Consider the following 13,228-nt stretch of genomic DNA (forward strand, 5'->3'; position numbering starts at 1 on the left):
ATGGCGAGTGACAGGGAAAAAAGCCTATTGGTTGGTTGATGTTTATTGCAAATTAACTATTTTTGTGATTCCATGAATATATTTTATCATCTTTCATATACCTCATAGGAGTGGAGGTTGGGCACTATTAATAAGCACAGAGAAAAAAATGAATGTCCATAAAACTCTACAGTAAAAATCTGACGGAACAAAATTCTCTGATATCTAATTGGAATGTGGCTTTATAGAAAAATTAATCCAATAATGTAATTGTTACCAAGGCTATTGCAATGGCATCCTAAAAATGTTATTAGTTTTTGGTTTCAAATCTATCTATTCTTTGCATTTATATTATCTTCAGAAATCACCTCCTATTCCTGGATTTTGCTATGAGAAATTTTTCTGTTTAAAGAGGTTCTTTAAAAAAAAAAAGACTGTTAGTGTGGCAAATTTACCTCTTCTTCTCCATGACAACAGAAGCTGTAACCATGGCAACAGTAATGGGCCAGAAAGATTAGGGCCAGACTGGAGATTAGGCCTCCAAGACCAAAGCAAAGAAGTCCTGATTGGTTCCTTATTGAGTGAGACTGTCTGTGAAGACAACTTACTGTTGAGAGAAAGCATGGGGGATTAGTGAGAACAAAATTAATTTCCCTGCATAAAGTAAGAAGCCATTCCTTTGTTAAAAATGTGCCCCTTCCTTTTCACTTAATGACTGTTTAAATTGAAGTAAAGAGTCCATGATTAATTCTATTCTGAGTTTTATCTGTGCCATCTGAGTGTAGACCAGCTTGTGAGAAGACACCCCTGGAAGCCTGGAGAGAAGAGCATCTGTGTGAGGACTCCCATTGCTCTCTTCTTGGCAGCCCCTGAATGGGTGGAAAACCCAACTCACTTTTGACATGATACCATCTATAAGGGCAAAAAGGATTTCAAAATGTCTCTCCTGATTTTTTAAAAATTTATTTTCTAACTTCTTGAAAACTCTTCAGAGATTTTTCAAAGCCATCATTGATCACTTTTTGTGTTTAAAAAATCTTTTGTAAAAAAGTCCGTAATAATTCCCTTTTCTTTAAACTGATAAAATGTATAGGCATTACATTTTGAGAAAATACGCTGATTTCACATTGATGCATTGATAAATGGGGTATTTATCTTAGAAACTTACAGACATGAGAATGTTTGGTCAAATGGTATGAATACTTTTCATTTTAAAGAATTTTGCCAGATTAACTTCTGAAAAGACTACCCTCACAGGCTTCAGCTGAGAGCATAAGGGAGTGTAACTCCAAGGCCAACACTAGGTACTAACATTCTCTAAAGTCTTGCTACTGGGACAGATTTTTGAATAGACTTTATTCAGATAGACATTTTTAGATTTTATTTTAACGCCCCTTTATTTGTCAGGTTGAATCCTATTTTAAAGTAAGAATGTTCATTATTTTATTGATTTTTAGACATTCTTTCTATATTATAGATATGAACTAGTACCTGTTAGATACATATTTTGGGTCGATCTTGCCAAAGGAAAGCACCTAAGTCAAAAAGAAAGTGGTAGTTAAGGGATGAGATGGGCTACACAAAAAGTGTAGAGTGGGAGGTGCCTGTGCCAAGGCCCTAGGGAGCTTTACCTGGCTCAGCACCCAGGGAGCTTGCTGAAGAGTCAGGAGCCTCCATGGAAGGTGCAGAGGACAGTGGCCTCATCTGCTGCTCAACGCTGTCCCTGGGCCTAGAGGAAAGGCTGACATGGGCTAGATGGTCTAGGAATATTTGCTGAATGAGTAGAGCCAATGAAGGCAAGGCGGCTTACTGCGGACACCTGCATGCCTCTGCCTAAAGATGGTATTTTTGTGGCAGTTGGAACACACTAGGCTATTTTGCAGGAGGGTTCGCGCTCTTGGAATCACCCTCAATTAATAGAGGACGACGGTAGATCAATGCCACAGCCTGCTTTCCTCAGGGCTGGATCACTCAGAGGCTTGTGGTACCCTGACTCTCAGAGGCCCCAGTGGGGTTCCCTTCAGTTTCCCACAGTGATAACTGGCAGGTAGCTCCCTCTCTCCAGCCTTCCCTCCCTGCTGTCTCTGCCACTCCCCACAGGTGTTTCCTGGGGTCCCCCTTCCAAATAGAGCATTTATACTTAAATCCTTTTGTAAAGCCCTCTTTGTGGAGGAAGCCAAACCAAGAAAAGTGGTAACAGGAGCCAGGTCAGCAGGCAGATGGAGAAGTCTGGAGTTTCCGAGGTAAAGGGTAGACCTGGAGGAAAAACAGTAGAGTGATATGACCCGGTGTGTCTTTTACAAGCTTATTCTGGATGCTGCACCGAGAATACACGTGAGGGAGGTGAGTGGCAGGGAAAGCAGGGGAGCTGGGAGAGAGTGTGACAGTTCTGGTGAGAGAGGATGCCGGTGAGCATGTAAGTGTCACAGTGGGGGTACAGTGAGCTGATTTACAGCATGTCCGGGAGGGGGAGTCCTAGAAGGGGTGAGTGGGAGAGAGTCAGGAATAGGGGATACAATCGGGCTTACTGGGCTGTACAGTTGAGAGGACAGTGTAGACATGCCCCAAAAGTTTGAAAAAAACAGTTTTCCAGTGGTGGGTGATTGAGTTATGCCCATGAATACCAATTGGTAAATCTTGCTATTTGTATAGCCATGCTCCACAAGCACGGTGCAGTTGCATATCTCTGTGTGTCCCAGAGTTTTTTCCTGTCGTTTCCATTACTAGCAGGTAGTCCGTGAGAACTGTTTCTACTTTTTGTTAGGCAGTGAAAGGAGGAGGGGATGAATTTACTTCAGTGTGCTGGTTTGAGCTTTACTTGTGTATGCAAGTAAAGGCTTTTGTCAAGAGGCTTCATATCACCCATATTTTGGAGAAGAATGCTACATATTCAGGCATCAATCTTTCACCCTCCCCTCACCACTCTGCCACAAAAGATTGACTAACTTCTTACCAATCTTCCATTTATTTTAAATGCTGTGCCGATCAAGAAAGCAAGGGGGAAATTCTATCTATGAAGTCCGCTAAGAATCTAAAGAGCCAGGAATAACTTTGAAAGCTTTCTTCAGTTCTTTAAAACCCCTTTCTTTTAACTGGTATGTATTGTAAATTGATAATGTTTCTGGAACCCCTGGGAAATGAGATAGCCCCCTCCCCCCCCAAATGCATTTTCTAGCTAACAGGCGTTTAGTTCCCAGCAGCCAGCCCGTTGAGAGAGAGTGAATGCAAGAAAGGAAACTGCCTTTTATAAGAACTGGGGGGGGGGGGAGGGGAAGGAGAATGGCTTACAAAAGCCAGTTTGAAGATTAAATGTAGGCAAATGGGTTCTTGTGATTTGGGGCCAGAAATCACCTGTCAAGATGAAACTCATGTTCCCTAGACCTGGGGACTCGAACACATAAGAAAACAGCTATGCAGCAAAGGTGAACTATGAGTTCACACACACACACACACACACACATTTAATTGAAAACTTCTATTACAGGTTAGAAATTCCCCAAAAGTTTGAAAAAACAGTTTTCCAGCAGTAGGTGATTGAGTTATGCCCATGAATACCAATTGGTAAATCTTGCTATATATAGCCATGCTCCACAAGCACGGTGCAGTTGCATATCTCTGTGCATCCTAGAGTTTTTTTCTGTCGTTTCCATTACTAGCAGGTAATCCATGAGAACTGTTTCTACTTTTTGTTAGTTTCCATCAATTTTTATTTGCTGCTTTAAATTTTCTGTGGTCTTTGAAAATACATAAGAAAGCTCCCTCAAATTGTAGTGAAAACAGTATAAACAGGCTCTGAGTGGAATGAGGTTTGTTAGCAACTACTTGGTTTACCTGAGGCATTTATCAATACTTGTAAGTCCATGGTTATGTTTCCCTGTTTCGTGCTTCAATAGGACATTTAGTCTTATTGTCATTGACCTCATGAGTAATAGAAACTGGAAAAATATGAGTAGAATTGTCTATGCTATTCATTAGCCACCCTTTTATAAACTCAAAGGAATCCTATTACACCTTTGATTCCATTTACTGTTTCTTTGCTTTCCCTTGTTTTTCTTTATTTCTTTAGCATCTGTGTGAATGCACCATTCTATGTTTGCTGGTGGGTCTGCTTTGCTTCCCTGCCCTTTGCCCACCTGTGGCACCACCACCTCTGACAGTCTCCTCTCCTTTCTCCTTAGCTATCCCGAGCTCCAGTGTGCTCCCTTCTGCTCCCAGAGACGTGGTCCCTGTCTTGGTTTCCAGCCGGTTCATCCGTCTCAGCTGGCGCCCACCCGCAGAAGCAAAGGGGAACATTCAAACCTTTGCAGTCTTTTTCTCCAGAGAAGGTGACAACAGGTAGGTGCCACCAGTAAAACTGAGCCTAATCTTCCATCTCTTTAGATGTACACTGTAGCATACTGCTGGCAGGAGATCTTGGGCAGGGACCCTGGAGACCCTGTGGATCTACTCTGTGTCCTTCACTCAATACTAAATGGAGACTTTATGTCTTCTTTGCCTGTATCTGTGTCTGTGTGTCTGTGTTTTAAAGCAGGATTGTTTATAGAATCTTAAATAATTTATAGAAAAATTCCTTGAAAAGAGACAAGCATGTGAATATATGATATCAGGGTGTGTGTTTTATTTTTGTGTGTGTGTTTTTTTCTTTTCAAAGTGATAAACAGAGAACAGAATTAAGCTGTATATTTATGATTGATGGGACAGGGTCTGAAAGACCCACTCTAGCTAGGTTGCAATCTAAACTCTGGCACTGACATCACAAGACCTTAAGACAGTTTCTTGAGATCCGGCCTTGTGATCATAAATTCTCTGAGCCTCACTTTACTTTGTAATACAGAGAAAATAATTATACTAACCTTGCAAGGTTTTTGTTGTGATTAAACTAGGTAGGTTGCATTTATAAAGGTCATACAAGAGCATCTAATAGTTAATGGAAGTTGTTAATATACATTATTATTGACTAGGCAAAAGTGAGGTGCATGTGTCTGGTTTCAGGACTACAATCTATTATGTTTTTTCGTCTCAACATCACCCCCTTAAAATCTTCCATGATTTTAAGACTTTGAAGTCTTACTTATAAGCTAAGGTAGAGATTGGACAAATTCCAGTCTCTTTTATAAGAATAAACTGTGTAATATCTCTTCTTCTTTCTTCAGATTTATTGAACTGACTTACTATGTATTGCATATTTGGTTATTCTAATACCTGTCATCTTTGTGAGTCTGGTTCTGTGGCTTGTTCCCGCTGACTCTCCCTCTTAGTGGCTTCTTCATCCCACGTCAAGGTGATTCTGGATTGTTAACTCCAGTCCTTAGAAGTTTATCCAAGGCAATTTTTAAAAAAATATCTTTATTGATTTCAGAGAGAGGAAAGGAGAGGGAGAGAGAGACAGAAACATCAATGATGAGAGAGTCATTGATCGGCTGCCTCCTGCACGCCCCTGACTGGGGATCAAGCCCACAACCCGGGCATGTGCCCTGACCGGGAATCGAACCCCGATCGCTGGGATCCTAGGTCAATGGTCAACCGCTGAGCCACACCTGGCTGGGCTATCCGAGGCAATTTTTGAGGCCAAAGTTTAAAGTACACTCTCCTGGGAGGATTTGTCTTACCAAAATGAGACCACATTAAACAAAAGTTTTGTTAAGGATAATTTGGCCCATACAGGTCTTGTACTGATATTTGTGGTTATCAGAAAGTCTATTAGATATGATAACATTTGTTTTTCTGCCATTTTTATACATCACCTCACATGAGTAAAGGCAGACTTCTGGTAAAGAATTCTCAGGAAGATTTTTTCCCTCCTGTTCCCACTAAGCTAAGGCTGAGACTGGTGTGTATATTGTTTCACCAGTTCTCTTGTGAGCATAATTCATTTTCTAGTTCATCTACTGAGGTTGGCTCTTGCAGGATATTGACTGTACAAGATGCTCTCATCAGATCTTTTACCCTACTTTGTCTGCAAGCTTTATTTCCTATTCTTTTCTCCTGTTGCTTTCTAACAAAAGAGATTTTTAATAATTTATCCAACATTTTACGTGTGCTGTAAAAGCAGAGATTTTTTTTTTACATAATATCCAGTTTGCTGTAATGTTTGAAATGGAATTTTGTACTATTTGTCAAATGTCCCTGTATCATTATTATAGATCATTAATTATCAACATTTGAACATGTACATTTTAATATAAGCATGTTCAGTGTTTAGAAAATTTTATTTAAGATTAAAGCAAAGCCACTCTGTAAACATCTCACTTAGAAAGAATCAAAAAGATGATGCCCTCTTAATGGGCCTTTCTATTCTATTCCTTAGGCATTCTGTTAGATTCTCTCCTCCTCTGGACCTTTGGGGTTTCTATAATGCCAATTAAAGGTGCGCAAAGAGATCAGAGTGTGAAAGCTCAATTTGCTTCAGAGGAACACCGTGTTGCCAAATCCCTGTGTTCTATAGAGAAGAGCACTTATTTACAATGTTCTCCATGCGCCTCTCAGGGAGAGTGGCATCATTATGTTCTTCAGTAGATGAGGGCTTTTATAAGGTCTTTATAAAGTGTCTGTCTGTTGACTGGGTCGAGTTCTAAGCTCCACATCTGTTCCTCCGTACTAAACCCCCTGCTGTATATAACCAGCCTAAGGTGAACACCACTAATAGGCAGGGTTTCCTGGGATGTGGCAGCTTCTTCTTTCACCCTTGAATAAGGACTGTTTCACTTTCTATAAAGTAGGACAGCCAAAGGAAATGTAACCTGTTTTATGCATCTACACATATGGAATAATTTGGGGGAGGCGCCATGGGGGAAGTAGAGAGGGTGAGGGAGAAAGAAAGGGAGTCAGAGGCATTGAGAAATGGCAGGTGCCCGCTAGGCCCCAGTTGCTCGCAGGATTGAGCTCACCCCTGGCCGTGGACCATCTTTCATTCTTCTGGAGAAAATGGACTAAGCGGCAGTTCCTAAGAACGTGCTAATAGAGAGCATGTGGGGAGAAGCTGGGATTCGAGTGTGAGGCTTCTAGTCTTTTGCATCTGTGAGTGCTTTAAGCCCATAGTGATCTTTAGGAACCCCTCGGGATTTGAAAGGGACAATCATCGGTTGGGCAGTCAGAGTGGTATTTCATTCAAAATGCTACTGTGTGATAATCAGATAGAATAGTACAACTTCTCTCCTGCAGTGCCTCGAAATGCGTTCCTTTCTAGTTCACAGCAACAGTTAAAGTGAATCTTTTTTCATGTTTCTATTTCTTTTATAATTTGACCTGACTTGGACATGAAAGGAAAGAAATACACATACACAGATAGCCTATGTTCCGTAAGATCATTCATTTCCACGAAGAAGCAGGCATTGGGTTTAGTCTTATCTCTGCAACTATTTAACTCTATGACCTTTTGATAAGTCTCATAAGCTCTTTGGATCTCAGTGTGCACAGTTGTGAAAACTGGAGGTAATAATTCTTGTCCAGTTGTCTTTACCTATATACAAGGGTTTCCTGGAGGCACCTTAAATTCAACGTGCCAAAAATCATACTCCTCACTGTCTCCTCCTTAAATATATTTTTCCTCCTTTTATTTGTTTTGTTTATGTTAGTTCCTTCCATTCTGTTGATGAAACAAAACAAAACAACAACAACAAAAAACACAGGTCATGTTTTTCTCCTCCCTGCCCCTCAGCGTTGCTGTTAGCTATCAAGTCCCGTTGGGCCTGCCTTGGCCACAGCTGAGCCATGCCGCCTTTATCCTATTCCTTCCTCACTACTCACCTGATCTCTGATAATAGCTCTTCACCTTCTCACCCATTCTCCTCCCTGTCTCTAGTTATCTTTCTGAAACATAGTTTGGATCACTCACTCCACTGCTAAAGATGCAAATGTTCTTAAATTTAAACATAAATTTTTTATATAGAGACATGTTTGTAACTTCCAAACTCTGTTGAATAGAAGTATATCTCCAATCAACCTATAGAATGTGGTTCCTAAAGCCCATAGTGGTTAAAATATTCCACTTAAGTCCAAATGGCTGGATATGGAAACGGAACTACTATTTATCTAATGTTTGACTTTTGTGTGTTTAATTATGTGAAAAACAAGAATAACGTTTGGCTGCTATCATTGACAAAGGGAAGATAAATTCTAGCTCTCAGAATTGCTATGATAATTAATTGAAAAAAATTCAAGTAAAGCATCTAGGGCAGTCCCTGCACATAGACAGAATGGAGGGGCTCAGGGCTCAGAATAGTGTGTACTCAGAGACGATATGGGGAAAGGGCTGAAAATAATGCTCAAAGGGTGGTCATAGTAATAGCTGTTTGTATGAACCATTTATTTTCATAAGTGTTCACTCTTTCCTGCTTATGATACCATTCTGTCCTTATGTGTTGAAATCTTTCTTACCACTCAACCCCAAGAATCAGCCCTCCTTACCCTACTGGCTTGTCAGCCCCAGGTCATGCTGTGGCCCTCACCAACACCAGTCCTGGCAGCCTCCCCATGGTCACTGTTCTAGACTCTTATTTTCCTACCTTCTATTTAGGACTCTGGTTACAACAAATCTTTGATTCCACAGGGACCTACAACTCATTGATTCTGCAGCATTTTCATTGTTTGTCATCCTTCATGTTTTTCTTCACTTATTAAACAGCTGAAACTCCCGTGGCCAATCCTTTTAAACATACACCAATATTTTGCTTACTAGTCTCTCATTTCATATTAATTTCTTGGCAAAAACCAACTCAAGTAAATGTAATTCTGTACTTCGTCTTTACTTGCACCTGTGTAGAGGAATATAACTGGAAGAAAATAGATAACTGTGCTGACTGGTCTTTAAATTTGTAATAACTCATCTGAAGTTGCCCCTGAATGCTGTGGGAGATTGTATTACATATATTGGTCAGCCTGTCTCACACATGCTCCTAATGATAGTTCATGCCCTTTCCTCTCTCCTCAGGTCTCCAAGACCTTCCCTCTTTCCTTCGCTCTTAGTTGACCATGCTTCTAGTTTCCTGGGAAATATATCAACCCAAGTATGTATTTGAGCATTGGTCTTCTTTCAAACTTCTATAAAAGAACGGCTCAGGTTCTTACTGAAGGCCAAACCTTCACTCAGGCACTAAATTCCTTCTTTCCTTACAAAGAACAAAATGTCAGCTAGCTATTCTTTCACCTCATCAACAACTTTTCCCACTCTGGTGGATCATATCCATCAGCATACAAGCATGCAGTTGTATTTTCCATCTCAACAAATTTTCACTCCAGTTCCTTAACTCATATTTCAGTTGCGATTCTGTCCCTAGTATGTCACTATAACTCCTCTTATCAAGGTTTTCCAGTGACCTTTGTGTTGCTAACCCCAATAGTCAATTTCTGGTTCTCACATTACTTTAGTAGTTAGCAAATTTTGTCACAATTGATTACTTCCCCATTCATGGAACATATTCTATTATACAGACTCTCCTGTTCTACTTCGATCCCTGTGGCCACTCATTTTTAGGCTCTTTTACTTTTTGTTCCCAATCTCCCTCACCTCTGAATATGGGATTGCTCTAGGAAACAAGCTCTGGAGATCGCTTTCATCCAGTTTAGGACTGCTTTTGTCTACATGCTGATGTCTTCCAAATCTGTATCTCTGGTCCTGACATTTTACCTGAATCATGTATACAAATTCCTACTTGGTTTTTCAACTTTGATTTCCCATGAGCATCTAATAATGATAAATAAAATCAAATACCTGTTTCCCTCCAACCCAAACCCCTCTTCAAATACTTTATCATTCCAGAGGTGCCTCCACCTCAGTGAAATCTATGTATTTTTTTAAAATATCTTTTTATTGATTTTAGAGAGAGAGAAAGGGAGAGGGAGAGAGAGATAGAAATATTGATGAGAAAGAACATCAATCAGCTGCTCCTGCATACCCCCTGCTGGGAATCAAGCCTATAACCCTGGCATGTGCCCTGACCAGGAACTGAACTGGTGAACTCTTGGTGCATGGGACAACGCTCAATCCACTGAGCCACACAGGCCAGGGTGATCTACGTAATTTATAAACCAGTCCAGAATCCTTGGAGTAATCCTTAATCCCTCTTATTCTTACACCCTATACCAAATACATCATCAAGTCCTGGCAGTACTGTTGAAATATATCCTGAATCCATGAAATAATATGATACCTGATGTTTGCTACCAAATAATACTAAAAGACTGGTTATGGCTTTGTATTTTGATCTGGGCGATGGGAATAAACTAGTTCATCATATTATTGCTTAATTTTGTATTGCTGAAAGTTTTCCATGATAAAAAATTAAAATGGAATAAGTGAATGAAGATAAAAATGTATACTGAATCCCACAACTTCTTTCGCCCTTATCAAGCCTCATCTGAACTATGCCAATAGCCTCCCAAGTCTACTCTCAGCATAGCAGCTGGAGTAAACTTTTTAAACGTATATTAGATGATGTCATTCCTCCTCCTCAGACCCTTCCAATGACTCTCCCTCTATCTTAGTCAGATACAGCACAGAAACTCTTCCTGATCTGGCCCCCTGTCTTCTTTTAGCTTCATCACTTTCTGTTCTTACTATCTCCCTGTTTCCTCTGCCCTCTTCAGTCCCTCTCACTTCCTTATGTTTCCTAAATATACAAAAAATTCCCCTTCTTCAGGACCCTCCCACTTCCTTGCTGTCCAGTCTATCTAGAATGCTCGTCCCCTCAGAGATCCACAGGGATCACTCTCTAACCTCCACCATGTCTTTGCCATAAAGTCACCTTTCCTTGGAGGTCTGTCCTTCCCCTAGCACCCCCTTTGCCCTTTTTTTATTCATATTTTTCTCCACAGCTCTATTACCTTCTACTCATTGTTTCCCACATCATCCCCTTTCTCACCACCAGAATATAAGCTTCATGTTGGCAGGGATGGGATCTTTTTATCTCCTTTATTCCCTGAGCTGTTCTCAGGTATTTATTCAGGAATAAATACCTAACCCATAGTCAATGCTCACAAAACACTGGTTGAGTTGAAGCCCTAACTGAAATGTCAGTCACTTTGTGGGACTCTCCAGGGTCCTGCAGATCTGTTGTCCTCAGTTCCTCCTCTGGCCTCCCCTTTTATTTTGATTACGCCACCATTGTAGCACTTGCTACCTTTTGTTGGGTTTGTGGTTGTTCGAGCGCAGGCATACTTCCCTTCCTGGTGCTTGAGACTAGATCTCATTTATAATCCCACACTCAAGTGTCTAGTAAAATGACTTCTGTAGACATTCACTGACTGGAGCGGATAACAATAAAGGACCAAAATACAGATGTGGTTTTCTTAATAGATATTTTCCTTAACCAATAAAACAAATAGCCTCACTGAGGAAGGTGAATAAGCTGACTGCAGTTCAATAAAACCTGTTTTTAGCTGAGAAAAAGAAAGTTTATTTTGAGATTTGATTCCAATATCCCAGTTCATGTTGTGCTTTCTAGCTCTCCGCTAGAGCGAGTAAATGCCATATGTATTTGAGCTGTGATGCTCATTTGTTCATAAAGGTTTATTTAGCTCCTTAACACAGTAGCTTTCTAAAAGGTAGTGGATTGAACATTTGCCTCAGATTAGCAGCAAATTTGTCAGGCAAATCACTTTAGCTCGGATTATCATTAATCTGTCTGACTGGTTAATGGTGCCAGTAAAGCAAATGCCAGGGTAAACCTTTTTTATTCAGCCCCTTGGGTGCTTTTATTCCATAAATCAGAGAGCAACATAAATTATAGAGCCTGAAAGCGAGAATTCACAAGACACAATTGCTTCAGAGATACCCTTCTCCCTTCTTAGTACCTAAAAATCATTAGACTTGTACAGGATCTTTTGAATCAGGGTCCAACTTCCTTCTATTTAAACACTTAGAGACTGATGCTCAGGAGAGGTTAAATCACATGCCTAAGCCCACAGAGTGAGCATGAGCAATGAGGGCAGGCATTTACTGAGCACTTGCTGTGCCAGACACAAGACTGAGCACCTTACATAAATTATCTAATCTAAACCTCACAACAAAACATTATCCAGATGAGGCTTAACAGAGAAGTTTGAACGTCTGTGATATAGCTAGTAAGTGGTAGAACCAGGACTGAATGCAGACTTGACTCCAAAGCAGGTGCTCTCCCTCGCTGCATAAGCTTCCTTCTAACCGATTAACCTAGAAAAGAGCCAAGTTCTCTTGATATTTTTAGAATTATGACATGAATTTCTTCTATAGGCTTATTTCTGATCATTTTCTTGACTTAATGGCTAAGTTGATTTGCATCATTTATTTGCCATATAAAAAGTACGGGAGCAAGGTTTTCTTAAAAAAACACACAACATGTCTTTTTTGATTTCAGAGAGAGGAAGGGGGAGAGAGAGAGAAACATCAGTGATGAGAGAGCTGTTGATCAGCTGCCCCCTGCACGCCCTCTCCTGGGGATCGACCCCACCACCTGGGCCTGGGCCCTGACCGGGAATCGAACCTCGATCTCCTGGATCATAGGTTGATGCTCAACCACTGAGCCACTCTGGCTAGGCTGGAACAAGCTTTTGAATGTGTGCATAGAACATATACTTTCCTTTTGGTAACCTAAAGTTACATATGGAGTGTGACGCAGTGCAGCTGCTAGGTTAAGGCTATGTGGCCATGGAATTGAATGGCATGGGTTACCATCCTGGCTCAGCTATGCGGCCAGGGGCCAATGAGTGGAGCTTTGTTTTCCTCACTTGGGGTCATAATAGTACCCGACACATAAGGTTGTGATGAGTATTAAATGAAGTTAAGGAAAAGTGCCTAAAACACATGCCCATTGCCTGGTGCACCAAAATCACTCAATTCTTGTTAGCCATTGCTCTGTGCAAATCACTGTATAGGTCATAAATACAGGTCAATGGAATACAGATATTCTCCAATTCATAATTGCAAAGGACTTTATCACCTTCACACACGTTAGCCCATTTGATCCTCAGATAAAGCAGGAATGATAATCTCCATGGTACAGATGAGCATGCCCTGCTGTGTTCAGAAAGTCTAAAATATACTGCCCAAAGAGCTACACTACTAGTAAATATTAAAAGCAGGATTTAAAAGTAAGATTTCCAGTCCAACGATCTCCTCGCTGTACCATACGAAGTATAATGCATTTCCTAAAATATCCTCACAATAACCCTATGAGGTAGGCAGATAAGTGACTGGTATCTTCATTTTGCAAATGAAGCAGAAAGGCTTGGAGATAGCCCCTGACTTGCTCAAGGTCACACGCTGACTTTGTGG

General features: G+C 40.7%; 1 protein-coding gene across 1 annotated transcript in view; it reads left to right on the forward strand.

The window, feature by feature from the left end:
* Positions 1-13,228, forward strand: part of DCC (DCC netrin 1 receptor) — a 603,848-nt gene that overhangs the window by 313,535 nt on the left and 277,085 nt on the right. Inside the window, exon 8 of the mRNA XM_087819312.1 lies at positions 4,158-4,314. Within this exon, the coding sequence (XP_087675438.1) occupies positions 4,158-4,314 (157 nt within the window). The remainder of the gene's footprint in view (positions 1-4,157; positions 4,315-13,228) is intronic.

This window comes from Miniopterus natalensis, chromosome 7, assembly GCF_054644295.1.
Source record: "Miniopterus natalensis isolate mMinNat1 chromosome 7, mMinNat1.hap1, whole genome shotgun sequence".
Lineage (NCBI taxonomy): Eukaryota > Metazoa > Chordata > Mammalia > Chiroptera > Miniopteridae > Miniopterus > Miniopterus natalensis.